The sequence below is a fragment of the Stegodyphus dumicola genome, chromosome 7 (assembly GCF_044657685.1).
Source record: "Stegodyphus dumicola isolate Sdum_Otavi_A_Nest chromosome 7, ASM4465768v1".
Classification (NCBI taxonomy): Eukaryota; Metazoa; Arthropoda; class Arachnida; order Araneae; family Eresidae; genus Stegodyphus; species Stegodyphus dumicola.
The window spans coordinates 72748734-72764422 of record NC_140774.1 but is presented as its reverse complement, the minus strand read 5'-3'; the positions used below and the strand labels follow the sequence as shown (position 1 = coordinate 72764422).

General features: G+C 31.2%; 1 protein-coding gene across 3 annotated transcripts in view; it reads right to left on the bottom strand.

Annotated features, from left to right (window-relative positions):
- Positions 1 to 2201: 2201 nt before the first annotated feature.
- LOC118196844 (28S rRNA (uridine-N(3))-methyltransferase) overlaps positions 2202 to 15689 on the bottom strand; it is a 61482-nt gene continuing 47994 nt past the window's right edge. For 2 of the 3 annotated variants that reach the window (XM_085820449.1, XM_035368323.2), the window contains one exon: positions 9442 to 9665. In XM_085820449.1, coding sequence (XP_085676575.1) covers positions 9600 to 9665 — 66 coding nt within the window. In that variant the 3' untranslated portion in view covers positions 9442 to 9599. Of the gene's footprint in view, positions 2515 to 9441; positions 9666 to 15689 lie in introns of those variants that run through there. The other variant, XM_085820450.1, reaches the window with a different exon arrangement.

Here is a 15689-nt window from a genome sequence, read left to right as displayed (position 1 = left end):
CACATAGCATGGAAAATCACTGTAAGGCTTGCACTTTGGTCAGGGGTGGCTTACCACCATATTAACTTTTTCTGTGTATTTCAGAAAAGTTGTAAAACAAATTTATCCCTATCCCAATTCATATTATATTTCTGTGTTCTTGCTTAAATTTATTTTTTGCAGAAATAGGTAATTCTGCATTCTGAAGTTATGGCAGGAATCAAAATTAAAGATCTTGTGCAACTCCCCATATTTTTGTAAAATCATTCAAGTTATATGAATTTTTAATGTCTTCCTTTAATGCTACCCATCAATGTAGTTTTAATGTGAATTTGTACTACATTTTAATCCTTTGCACTCCAAGATTTTTACGGATGCACTTTATCTAATAATTAATAAGAGATGCTTATATCTCACAACTTAACAGCAATAGTGTAAAAAGCATTTATTCTTTCTTAAATATCTAATTTTTTACAGTATAGTATCATTCATCCCTTAAATTTACTAAGAACCAAAGGATTAAAGACATTTTCAGGGGGAATTTCGGAGACAAAGTCAGATCTTTTGCTCATTGTGCCAGTGATACCAATGGAGTTGTGTAAAATACTCATGGGCTTCTACAGACAAAAACAGACTGCAAAAATTAAAATTATATCTAATTATAAAATATAATTTTGTTTAATTCAGTTTTCTTCAAATTCTCTGCACTAAATACTAAACTACATAATAAAAGCAACTTTTATGATAGAAATTACCCAGAAATTGGCTGGTTTCCCAAACATACTGTACAGGATTGGGGAGGGAGAGTAAATAAATAAAATAAATAAATAAATCCAGTATATATTTTTAATATAGCTATTATTAGAATTCTAATAAAATTATAATATTAGTAGTTTGTAAATTCTCTTGACTCCTATATGTGAAAAATCTGAAACTACAAAACTCATACATCATTTTTTTCAAATCTTTGAAAAGTATAATAAAAAAATAGTGTCTCAGAGGTCATAACAACCAGAAATGCAACAAAATTTATACAGTTTTTGACATAAGAATTACAGGACAAGCACTGTACAAAAATAAAATATCTAACACACCAACTAGTGATTACTTTGCCCTTTGATATCCTCCTACATTACTAATACATTGCTGCAGATGTTTACTGTTCAACTTTCACATTCATTTTCACAAAGAAAAATTCTGTTACTGTAACAAATAATTTGTTGTTAGACGGCAATCTAGCCCTTACTGAATTCTGCAGAATCGTCTTCACAGCCATGATTTCATAGTCTACATAATCCTTCTCTAATTAAAAGCAAACAGAATAACTAGAATATGTATGTTGCTCAACCATAGATCTGTCTTGGATCTCTATGACAAAGGCTGAATTTATTACTATTATATACCAGCATATACAAATGAAATTATGACTTTTTTACAATACTGTTTTATTTGTATGTAAAAAATGGACAAGCTTAATAAATGGACAAAATAATTATCTTCAGAAAATATTAAGAGCTTTGCTATAATACACTGCTTCTCAAAAGTTAAGCATGCAACAGCAAATTTCGCATAGTTGGAAAAGTTATATTGCGACAGATTTGAGCTGATAAAGATACACAGTTTGGTTCTATATTTAAGTTTCCAATATTATATTAAGAATTACATTTAGGATACTGCATTCACTTATTTACATCACACTTTGTTCATCCAAAAAATTTTTTCCAAGCTTTGAAAACAAATAAAACTTTATGCCACTTATACACTGAATCTTGTAGCTTCTTCTTATTCATCTTCAACAAATGAAACTTACTTCAGTAAAGGATGTGATCACCCTTGACCTTCACAAAAACTTTACAGGGAAATTCTATAACTAGGGCTATATTTTTAAAGCCAACAGACTAGCATAAAATATGATAATTTAATATTTTTTTTTTCATTCAGAGATATCTTTTTTAAATTAATGCTTTTATGCATTTTGTTTCCATTTTTTCAGTTTATTGCATAAAATATAAAATTATAAATTTTTAACCAGGATTCTTTTTTGGGGAAAGGGGAAAAAACTTGAAAAAAAATTAGATAGAGAATTCTTAGTTTAGTACAAACCTTAATAAATTATGAAGATGTGACCAAAGTGATGTAGTTAATTTATTTCATCAATTCAATAAAAAATGTATGAATATTAAAAAAATTTGTCTTTTCTAAACATAAAAGAAAACATTTTTTCCACTGGGTTTTGCTTCTAATTTTATTTTTTTAAAACACAAAATTAAGAAATATACAAAAAATTTTACATATTTTTAAATAATACTGGAGCATTTGGAGGTGCCTCTGTGAAATGAAGCCTGAGGTACATGTCCTTTTGCCCTTGCAGATACTATGTCCTGTCCATATTTTGTGTTACACAATCAAATGCTCCAGATTATTACACAATCAAATGTACAAATGTCCATTCCTCTGAAAAGGCAATTTTCAGCTCTGTGGAAGTAGCTAGCGCTAATATACAGGTAAACAGCCCAAAGGTACCCCAGAGTTTTCCTATAGAAACAAGTTCAAGTGAATATGGCACCTATCCATACAAGCACTCTTGAAGTATTCAACCACACTGCTACAGTAAGCAGCCTCATAACAACGTTAATGATTATATCCCAATAATACCCTTGAACAATCACAGTTCTGTAAAGTAAATATGGATGTGATAGTTCAAAGAAAACCTAGCCCATGCCATTATGTAGCCAGCACTGAAAGCATGATGTTTAGTGATATTAATGGTATATTTCCGCATTCCTTCTTCTTTCTAGATCTCTAAATGCTTATTATTGGATTTCAGTGTATGTATCTCTGAACAGTATATTGGACAATTATCTATTTTCTAGTTTGCATGTTGTTTATACTCTATATGTTTCTCTAGTTCAAAAGCTTAAGGAAGGAAACAAATGTTTGGTACCCACGCATACAGGCCTTTAATATGTAATCTTCCCCACAAAGTAGTTGCATACTGACCTTTCATTGCTGCAGTAAAAACTGCTCTTAGAGTTGTTGTAGTGCCATTGATTGCATTTAGCTAATAAAGCCATGCACTTGTCAGAGGATGTAGTAATCCTTAGATAATCTTGAATTTGTTTCTGTACAATTTTACCAACTCATGTAAGGTGGCTTCCACAGATAAAAACTGCACCAAAGAAAATAATCCTATATTTAACAAAATGCCCTGCTTCAAGCCAAGTGATAGTATACAAGTGTTCAGAATCATCTAATCACGACTGTTCGCGCCTGCGCATCTGTAATGTGATGATCAAACGAGTTTGAGAATCGCCATCGACGGTGTAAGAGGGCTGGTCACAACTATGAGTTAATTGTAATTAATTATGAGAATTAATAAAGAATCGAACCAGCGAATTTATTTAGTGTGTGTTATTTGGGATGAGACCCAAACATATCTGGTCGTAGTCGACCGGAGCGTGAGTAAATATTGTTTTGTTTTTGAGAACACAGTAGTGTTTGTGTTTGCTAGTATTCCAAGCTTGTTCTTTTCAACGAATATCGCTGATTTGGGATACGGATATTCATCAAAAGTGAATCACTGCAGAGGTAAGTGATTCCTCTCTTGTTAATTCTGTACTTTCTGTGCTTGTTCTGTTATAAATAACAATGTTATTTAAGGGTGCTAAAAAAGAAGATTTAAGGCTTATTGCCTTAGAAATAAATCTAAATGTTGACGAAAAAATGACTATAGCAGATTTGACTGATGTTATTGAGAATAGTGAAATTTTTAAAACTAAACAAAATTTAGTAAAAGAGATAGCAAACTCTATTATTGAAAATAGAAAACAGGAAGAGAAAAAACTTGTCGAGTTAGAAAAATTAAAACTTGAGAGATCAAAGAATGAGTTAGAGTTGGCTAAGCTTAAAGCAGAAACTAAACTTGGTGGTGTAAGCGAAACCGAAACAAAATCAGAGTCACTAGATCAATTAATAAAAAGTATCAGAACCTTAACTGTAAAAATTCCTATACGGCCTGAGAGTTGGGGATTTTTCTTTTCGTCATTAGAACGAGCGTTTATTACAAAAAATGTTTCGGAGGACTATAAAGCAGAAATTCTGTTAAATCTGTTAGGAGACAAAGCTTCGAATATAATAACCTATTTACATGATAAGGATATCGCGAATTATGAAAAAGTTAAAGAAGTAGTTCTGAAGGAGTTTCAGCCAACACCATATTCGTGTTTAGAAAACTTTAGAAAAACTGTTAAACAACCACATGAAACTCGTGCAGTTTGCTTCACGCTTAGTAACTGCATGGGATTATTATTTAAAATTAAGGAAGGTAACTGACTTCGAGACCCTCAAACAACTAATAGTTTCAGATAGGTTATACCAATCTTTAGATACGGGAACAGCTTCTCACATTGCTGTGAGGCAAGGTGATTCATGGTTTTCACCTAGTGAGTTAGGTAAAGAAATAGATTTATATTTCACGTCACGAAGAAAACCTCTTACTGAGAATTCTCGTGTTAATCGTAAGTATAATAGCTCAAAAAGTGTAGCTAAAGTGTTTTTATCAGATGTTAAAACAGAGAACTGTATTTTATGCCACGAGAATCACGGATTAGCAAAATGCCCATCGTATTTAAAATTACCGGTACAAGAAAGAGTACAGGTTGTGAAATCTAATAAATTATGTTTTAACTGTCTACATATGCATTCAGTATCAAATTGCCCATCGAAATATTCTTGTTTTTGTCAAAAACGGCACCACAAAACTATTCACTTTCCGAAAGTAAATAATATCGTAAAGGAGAAAGAATGTTCTTCATTGGAACAAAATGCAGGAGTTCGTTCAAAAGGCATTTACTAGCAATTATTCGAATAAACAGAGTACAGTTCTGCTTTCAACAGTCGTATGTTTTCTAATTGATAACGAGGGGAAAAAACACAGAGTGAAGTGTCTGCTGGACGGGGGCAGTATGTCAAACTTTTTGACACGGAATCTTATTGAGCATTTGCAGTTAGAGAAAGAAAAAACAAACATTTCCGTTTCGGGAATAAATGATGCTACTGTAACAATAAAGCATAAAATTAATGCTTCGATATGCAATAAGGAAGGAACTTTTATAAAGAATTTGGACTTTTTAGTAATTCCAAAAATAACTGCTGATTTAACACCTTCGCGAAAAATTAAAATTTCAGTGCAAGATCTTCCTAATTTAAAATTAGCAGATGAAGGATTTAATGTTCCAGAAAGGGTAGATATGTTGTTGGGAGCGGGAGTTTTTTATGAACTTTTGAAACTGAGTCAAATTCGAATGAATAATCCTGATCTTATTTTTCAAGATACAGTTTTTGGTTTCATCGTGTCTGGAAGTATTCCAACAGAGACTGAAAACAGGGTTCATTGTGGGTTGATAAAGGAAAAAGACAACTTAGATAAAACTCTTAGAAAATTTTGGGAATTAGAAAATATTGAAACTGATAAACCCAAAAACAAAGAATTTTTAATTTGTGAGAAACATTTCGTAGAAAATTATACACGAGATAAAACCGGTAGGTACGTTGTTAAAATGCCATTAAAGGAGGATCCGGACACTTTAGGAAGTTCTAAACAAATTGCAACGAGTAAATTAAATTCCTTATGGAAACGCTTAGTAAAGAATCCCGAATATTTAAAATTATATTCAGATTTTTTAAAAGAATATCAACAGTTAGGACATATGGTTGAGGTGAGTGAAAGCGAGGAGGAACGAGGTTCATATTACATTCCTCATATTGGAGTATATAGGGGAGAAGAGAAAAGTAAGTCGACTCCCTTGAGGGTAGTATTTAATGCTTCTTCTTTGACAACCAAAGGAAACTCTCTAAATTCTATACAGTATAATGGAGGTGTGATACAAGATGATTTATTCTCAATTATGCTGAGATTCAGGAAATATATTTTTGCTTTCACTGCTGATATACAAAAGATGTATCGAGCTATTTCTATCAATCCAGATCAATGGAAGTTGCAAAGGATTTTATGGAAAGAAGGCATTGATAAGCCAGTTAAAAACTTTGAGCTAACCACCGTTACCTATGGAACTGTGAGTGCACCATTTTAGCAATGAGAACACTTGTACAGCTGTCAAAGGACGAAGGAGATAAATTTCCTTTAGCAGCGCCTGTACTGAGAGAAGACATGCACATGGACGATATTCTATCTGGAGCTGAGTCGCTAAGTTCTGCGTTAGAACTTCAAAATCAATTAATAGGCATTTTGAAGAGTGGAGGCATGTTACTCCATAAGTGGTGTAGTAATGCTACTGAACTGTGTCAAACAAACGACAAAACATATCCCTTTGGTAAATCAGAAGAATCTAAAGCATTAGGTATTTTATGGAAGTCAAAAGGAGATTGTTTGAGCTTCAACGTTAAAATCGAAGACAACGTAAAAGTTACGAAACGGCAAGTGTTATCCATCATATCTCGCATCTTTGACCCATTGGGTATAATTTCTCCAGTTATAATTGTAGCAAAAATATTTATGCAGAAATTATGGCTGTTGAAATTGAACTGGAATGATGTTTTGCCAGAAAAGGAGGCTAAAGAATGGAAAGAATTCTCCACTACCTTGCAGCTAATTAACAACATTGAAGTCCCTAGATATATTTTATTACCGGATAGAATCAAGATTGAATTACATGGTTTCTGTGATGCCTCAGAGGCTGCCTATGGAGCAGTTATCTACTGTAAAGCAACATCAGCAACAAACCATACATCAATGAGGTTGGTGTGCAGTAAATCGCGTGTCTCACCCCTAAAGAAGACTACAATCCCAAGATTTGAGCTTTGTGCAGCAGTGCTATTAGCTAAACTGATGCATCGAGTGAAATCATCATTAAAATTGGAGCTTACTACTATCCACCTTTGGACCGATTCTATGATTGTGCTGTCATGGATCAACAAAGAGCCACACCTGCTCAAGACATTTGTTGCAAAACGGATTTCAAAGATACAGGATCTGACTGAAATAGCACAGTGGCGTGATATCGCTTCTGAAGAAAACCCATCAGATCTCATATCTAGAGGTATGTCTGCCAAAAAACTGCAACTAAGTCAACTGTGGTGGAATGGGCCTGACTTCTTAATAAAGGATGAGTACCCTATAGGAGTTATACCTGCAGCAATTACTGAAAAGGACAGTAATGAACTTAAAAACTTTGCTGATTCTGAACTATCTACATGTTTAAATCTGAATGTGAATAATTTTGTTAATGATTTATTGAATTGCAGTAATAAGTATTTAAAATTAATTCGTATTATAAGTTTTTGTTTTAGGTTTTACAAGAATTGTAAGCAAGATCAAAAGCAGGTAGGTAATTTACAAGTGGGACAATTGAGAGCAGCTGAAGAAACTTTAATAAAATTAGTACAGGGTGAGTATTTTATGAATGAGATAAATGATCTTAAAAAATCAGGTATTGTTCCAAGAAATAGTTCTATAAAAAGTCTTAACCCTTTCATTGACAGTAATGGACTGTTGAGAGTTGGAGGTAGATTAAAAAATAGCAATTTAACTTATGAGAAAAAATTTCCTATTATTCTGCCTTCTAAACATAAATTAACAGAGTTAATAGTTAATTACTATCATTTAAAATATTTGCATGTGGGTCCTCAATCTTTGTTATATCATATAAGACAAAAATTTTGGATTGTAAGTGGTAGAAATGTTTGTAGAAAAATTGTAAAAAATTGTATAATATGTTTTAAAGCCAATCCCATTGTAGCTCAGCAAATCATGGGTGATTTACCCAAGGAAAGAATCACAGCTAATCTTACATTCAATTGTACTGGAGTTGACCTCTGTGGCCCATTCTTAATTAAGTACAAAAACCAGAGAAAAGGTACATACCAAAAAGTTTATGTGTGTATATTCATTTGTATGGTTACTAAAACCATTCATTTAGAGCTGATAACAGACCTAACATCTGAAGCATTAATAGCTACCTTGAAACGTTTTTTTTTTTGCACGAAGAGGTAAAAGTTTAACACTATTTAGTGATAACGCTACGAATTTTGTAGGTGCAAATGCAGAATTAAAAAGGTTAAACAAACTAGTGAACGAACAAGATGGAGCTTTTAGCTGGTTATTTGAGTTCTGAGAATATCGAATGGAAATTTCTCCCTCCCAGAGCACCTAATTTTGGAGGCCTTTGGAAGGCTGGAGTTAAATCTTTTAAGTACCATTTCAAACGTGTCGTAGGTAATGCAAAATTGACATTTGAACAATTTTTAACAATTATGATTCAGATTGAAGGAATTTTAAATTCCCGACCATTGACACCCTTGTCTTTGGACATTGATGATTTAGAGGTTCTAACACCTGGGCATTTTTTAATTGGTAGAGCAATTAATTCGATCCCTGAGCCAGATATCACGGAAGTTAACATTAACAGGTTAAAATTGTGGCAACAGATCACAAAATTAGTACAAATTATCTGGAAAAAATGGAACTCCAATTATTTAAGTCATTTACAAAATCGATCTAAATGGCAAAGTTCTAAAAACAATATACAAGTTGGAGACATGGTCTTAATTAAAGTTAATTTGCCTTGTTGTAATTGGGCGGTTGGTCGTATAATAGAAGTATTTTATGGTAAAGATGGAAAGGTTCGCGTGTGTAATGTAAAAACTCAAACTGGAACTTTCAAACGAGCAATTATCAAATTATATGTCTTACCAATACAAAAATGAGTATTGTCCTTATATTTATTCTACAGTATTGAATGTGCTTCACATAAAATGTCATTATGTATCTGAAATGTTATATTGTATTGCTTTGAGTTGTACGCTAATGTATATGGTAAATGTCTAATTATAATAATGATTTTATGTAATAGTACTTATTCAAAATTGTTTATGATATACTTGTGTAATTTTTTATGCTATATCTTAATTACAATAGTTGAATGCTAAGTGTTGCAACGCGGGGCGGCATGTTCGCGCCTGCGCATCTGTAATGTAATCCACGCATGCGCATCTGTAATGTGATGATCAAACGAGTTTGAGAATCGCCATCGACGGTGTAAGAGGGCTGGTCACAGCTATGAGTTAATTGTAATTAATTATGAGAATTAATAAAGAATCGAACCAGCGAATTTATTTGGTGTGTGTTATTTGGGATGAGACCCAAACAACGACTAAGAATCATCTCATCTTTGAGTCATAACTGATTTTATCTAATCAAAAAACAACAGAATAATAATAATAATAATAATAATAATAATAAACTTTTTATACATATTCAGCTCTGAACTTACATATTCAGCTCTGAATATTTGCATAGTTCTTTGGTGGCATAATTGGTATCTTTGGTTCAATATTTTTTGTTAAAATAGATATAATTTGAAAATTCTCTAAATTTCACACACAAGTGTACATTAAAGCATTCCAAAATGTATTTGCGTTAGCACAGTAAGACAATAAGTAGAATTTAAAATATATTATTTTCTTTATTGTATATTTACTCAAAATAAGAGTGTTGATGCAACATGTATGAAAATTTTCAATAGGCAATGTGTGTGCTGAACATATTAAGTATAGCATTGGAAATAACAGTACTGATTTAAAATTAAAACATATATTTTTTTCTACAGACTGTCATTTACAGAATTGATCTGTGGCCTTAAAACAGACAGAGTTATCAGGACTGCTTCCTAAAAAATTTTAAAAATATATATGAATAAATTTCAAAATACTATAAATTTAAATCAAGTAAACATATAAGAAAAATTGCAAAATACTTTATCTATACAACCACATAATAACACTCATTTCCAATTTAAATCATAATCTAATGAATATTAACTTGAGCTTACTATGCAGATATAAAGTAGCTATTATAAACTTTAATTTAAAAAAAAATAATTATGCATATAATCCCTGTATATATTATATATATAATGTTTCATTAAAAACTAATTAGTAAAATTAAATAATTTTCTTTTGTCAATGCTGCAAGGAATGATATATGAATTTAATAAATAAAATATTATAATCTCATTCATAAAAAGGCAAACTAAAATTTTATATTATGCAAATTCAGTTGCAAACAAAATAAACTGATTAATTATAGCTGCAAACTAATCTGCAATATCTTTTTCTTGTGCAATTTATTTACTCATGTTTTCTGAATTTAATGATATTGCAAATTAGTTCGCTGCAATAATTAATCAATTTACTTTGTTTGCAATTGAATTTGCATAATTTAAAATTTTAATTTGCTTTATATGAAGGAGATTATAATATTGTATTTATTATATATACACACATATATATACATACTGTATTTACTTACATGTCTCCCCCCCCTTTTTGCAGTTTGACTTCTTGAATATAGCGAGAAAAATTGTTCTCACATTAAATGCCTGATTTATGCATTTTACATAAAACAGATAGTTCTAAATTATATGCTAAGAAAAGCTAAAAAAATTAATTTTGCATGAAAAACAAAATCTTGCTTTTTATATTATATCATGGTTCTTATATTACCTTATATTTAGGAAAATTTTATACTCACTGCAAAATATAAAACCAGGGCTGTGGAGTCGGAGTCATGGAGTCTGAATTGGGCACAATTTGGGGTAAAAGGAGTCGGAGCTGGAGTCGCTAAAAACAGGTAGACTCCAACTCCAGTTTTCGTTGGACAGTTTGAATTTGAAACGAAATTAAATGAATTAAAAAAAATTAGTGACAAGCTCAGTTATTATTTTTATTTATGAACTGTATACATTAATAAATAGTTATTTTCTATTTTATTGACATATTAAATAAACAGTGATTAAACTGATTCATTTAGTTACAAGCCTCACTGGTAAATTTAGGTAAGCAGCAATAGCAGCAAGAACTCCTAAATTTGATGCCATTCTTAGGAAGCGAGCAGAAAAACGAGCAATTATTGATCAAGCAATGCGATAAGGAAGTACATATTTAATGAAATTTTTTGGGAGATGTAGATAACCCTAATGTTTCACTAACAGAAAGACTGTGGAATGATCTTGCAGAATTGGAAACTCTTCTTTCTATACTGTATATAGCCACAAAAAAGCTACAATCTGAAGATTTGGCAGAAGGCAAAAATGGAATGTTTGTTCTTTCTTAAATGGAGGGTTTATTGAAGAAGGAATCCTTTCTTGAATGAAGAAAAGAGAAAATAGTTTGCTAGACAATGAGATATTTTTGGGTTCAATATATGGAGATCCGAAACACCGAATTGTCTTGGATGATGAACAAATTAAAAAGGCAAAGAAAATCTATGAACTTTCATTAAGAATGAAATTATTCTCAGAACAATTGCAGAATTCGAATCAGGGTAGTCAACCTGCAGACAATGCAATTGAGTCTCTATCATCCTTTTCCATTGATGAATTAGATTTTGAGAAATATTTTTGGATAATATTAAAAAGGCTAAGGCAAAGCAAATGAAAAAAAAAAAAAAAAAAAGAACCTTTAGATAAAAAAATGAAAAAATACAAACAAGATTTCTACACGGCCTTTGAAGAAATAGAGAAATAGGATTGCGCTTGTAAGACACCTCTTTTAGAACTTATAAAAATCTATCCTGAAAAGTTAAGAGAAGTACCCCTAACAGTAACAGCTCTTCCTCCTACTAAAGTTAGTGTGGAAAGATTCTATGGCCATCCAATAAAGAAAATCTTGCCGAAGCTATACTGTTTCTTAGAAATAACCAATGACAGTTTTTCCATTTCATAATAAATGCTAATTAATATAAATAATTTGCTATGCCATCAGTTCTTTTCCTGTAGCATCTATTACTTCTTTTATATTAAAAAAATAATCTATAACCCTTGTATAATGTTTACACACACACACACACACGTATATATATGAGGGAATTGGAGTCGGTCATTTTCCCTACCGACTCAACAGCCCTGTATAAAACACAAAACATTTGATTCCTCATACGACAAAATCTGAACGAAATATTTAATTTCAGAGTTTACGATTTCTGATGTCATTTTCAACTTGCCTTAAAGAATTGGTTGGTAACTAAATTAGAATACTTTTAGGTTATATATTTTTTTTTCCTTATATGTCATCAAATTATATTCTTTTGTGAGTTACTATTGTGAAACAACTTTTAATTTATAATTTGCAAATGGTATATGAAAGATTTTTTACAATTTATATGTTTTCAAATGTTAAAGATATGTTATTAAAGTAACAAAACTTATGTAGTTTTATTACTTCAAAATTTTAATCTATTAATCATGAAAAAAAAAAAAATCAAATAATAAAGAAAGAATTTTTTTTTTTTTTTATTTATTCATGTAAATAATAGTACAAGTTGGCTGTGTAAAACTGAAGCTTACCAGAATTTTCTAGAACATGAATTCTGTTAGATTCTGTGAATAAGGTCTCTTTGTTTGATAAAAACATTCAGCACTTTTCATGAAATCTGAACTGAAATGCTTCCTACTTAATCTATTAATGTCAGAAACACCTTCCTAAATTAATATTTTATTTTCATTTAATTCAAACGTAAACACTTTGCTTTCAATAAGTATTGGTTCCTGAATATGACGACCACTTTAAAATTAAATAACTCAGTCACTTTTTATCATATTGGAGTCAAACTTATTGTACTGTATTTTTTATGATGAATATATTTTTTCCCTAAATATAAGTATAAATAGTAATAAGTACAGTCAAAAGTCATTAATCCAGACACCCATAATCCGGACTTCAAAGCTACAGACTTTTTGCGCATGCGTCAACGCATAATGCGTTCATGCATGCGCATAGGCATTTACGCATGTATGTAAGACTTTTACGCATGTGCATATGGGTGTGCGTTTAATGTATAACGGACAGCATAAGCTAAGCTAAAATTATCTAATTATCTCTCAGTTAATGTTGCAGATTGCGTTGTTCCTTAACCGCTTCCCTTACAAATTTTTTTGAAAAAAATTGCAAAAAATCATCACATTTCTTTATTTTATTATTAAATACAACAAAATGAAACAAATCAAAATATGTAGGTTTTAAGTTGAATTTTTAATTTTTTGAAGGTGTAAAAGCATTTATTTTTAGTATTAGTTTACCATCCCGAGTTATCTTGGGCAAACGGAAAAAAGTTAAATATTAATCTTTGCATGCTAGTTTTTGAAACAAGAGACAACACAGAGTGATGCCTGACATTCTACACTGGTATCTGGTCTCTTTTCTTACTGGCTTACCGCTGCAATCTCTTTCACGGGAGCACAGAGTACACTGTCTCGTTGGATTCAATTTTTTTTTTCCCACCTCTTCATAATTATTATCTGAAAAATCATCGCTTTCGCTATCTTGCATCACTGCCATCATTTTATTTTTTTTCAATGCATGCATCCTTCTTTATACATTACTAATCCACAAGCCAACGTATACAATACAATAGGGAAACACGTGACCAGTTCCTCTAAAAGAATCGCGCAACCAACAAAATTTGGCAAATTGCCAATCAAAGCTGAATATTTCCTTTCATTTCCTCCAGACCGAATAAAAACGTGATAAAAGCTGAATATTTCCTTTCATTTCCTCCAGACCGAATAAAACCGTACTAACAAATTCTGCTTCATCCGAGTTTTCTCGAGATAATAATTAACTGCAACATACACGAACCCGAGATAACTCGGGATAATCAGGCAAGCGGTTAATCTGCGAATTGGATCCGGCTTATTATTTTTTGCAGACTGTTAGAGCAATTTTATAAAAGTAAGCTTGAACTTTCGATTATGTCAAATAGAATTTCCGATGCTGGAGCTGCCAAAGGATCTACAAAGAGAAAGTATGTTTCGATGTCCATCAAACAAAAAGTGGAATTGCTGCAAAAAATGGATAAAGGCATATCCTTTGTTTCTCTAACCATTCTGAAATCTGTTTATTAATTTCACGCTGCTCTGCTCTGCGGGGAAGGGGGGGGGACGTTGCAGCGCACAATGAACTGGAAGTTGATCTGTCAGCACTATCCTTATCTTCAGGGCAGACGTTTTTATTTCATTTGGCTTAGAATTCCTTACTAAATGTAGTATTTCATCATGATGTACTCTGTCTTTGATATAATTTAAATCATTATAATTCGCTTCCGATAGTGAAGAAAGTGACACAGAGGTTATTGAAAACGAAAAAAATATGATTGACAAATTAGTCGGTATTCTCGACACAGCAATTATAGGACTTGAACAGCGGAACTTTGTAACTGAACAAGAAATTATGTCTGTTTATAGAATTAGAGAAAGTATTATCACATAAAACGAAGCAACTTAAACAACTTACATTGAAAAAATGTTTAATAAAGTAAACAAATAAATATTAAGCTTTTTTTCTGGTAAATTTTGATACCCTTTAGATCATAATTGTTCTTTATTTCATAAATTACGGTTTCATATTTTTAATTTTATAATTTCTGCATGCCATCTTACCAGATTTAAACTGATGATCTATAATCCGGAAAAATCGGTAATCCGGAATCGACGATGTCCCGACGAGTCCGGATTAAACACTTTTGACTGTAAAAAAATAATTTCCTAAATGTAACGAATCAGAGGAACACATAAAAATTAAAATTCTTAATTTTTTTTAATTTAAAAATATCAAAACACAAATATTTGCTTCATTTTAAAACAAATTTGTAATTTGAAGTATAGGTCTGTGACCATCAGTTGCAGAAATAAAAGCCAGGTAAATACTTTTGTGAAGGCAGGCATATATACATATATAATAACCATGTAAATTCTGTTAAATTAACCTTTTAGACCCAAAGCTCTAATACCTGCAAGATCCGTAGAAGGACAGGGTTTCTCATTCTTTCCGCTTTCCCCTTTTAAGTAATCACTTTCAGTGAGCAACAATGGCCTTTGTGTGTAGATTTTATACAATGATTTAAGCTTTTTTTTTTTTTTTTTTTTTTAAAAAAGAATACCTGAATTTTGTCTATAGATTTGACAAACTTATTAACTTTACAAAAATTTACAGTTTTTTAAACAAACAAACAAAAAAAAAAAAAAAAGCAGCATGCGAATGTTGTAGCAAACAGAAAAATTACATTACTGTTAAATTTCCTATTAATGTTTGGTTTGTTTTGATGTATACATTGTCAAAAATAACTGAATTCTTTAAAAATGCTTCCATGGCAGAAACAGTAAAAAAATAAAAGTTAAATGCTACAGAAATAATTAAATTTGTTGGAAATATTAAAATTTTGCAAGAAAACATAATGTTTAAGGCATACATCATCAAGAAATTAGAACACACAGAGTTTAACTCAAAAATAACTTCTTTTTATAATGCAATGTTCTGCTACTTGAGTGCCAAGTTACATTCATTTTAGTTTAAAAAATATCAGCAGAATAAAAACAGAAGTTATGAAGCTATTTTCTGGAATAATATATTTTAGCTTTAAAAACTAGAAAGAGGAAAATTATAATAAAAAGTAGCATTTTACACTGTTTATTAAATTTCAGCAAGTAGGAATATTTCCTAATCACCACCACCGAGAAAGATGGTGACATTACACACTGGCATACTACACATGCAACCATTAGTGATTTGGCAAAATTCTGTGTTGTGAAATTCTTTTTGCCACTTTGGTGAGCATTTTGCCTCATGATACTAGTTGTTGGGTGGGTAATGCAAAAGTACCAAATTTTCATTAAACTACTAGAAAGAAAGCTTTCAAA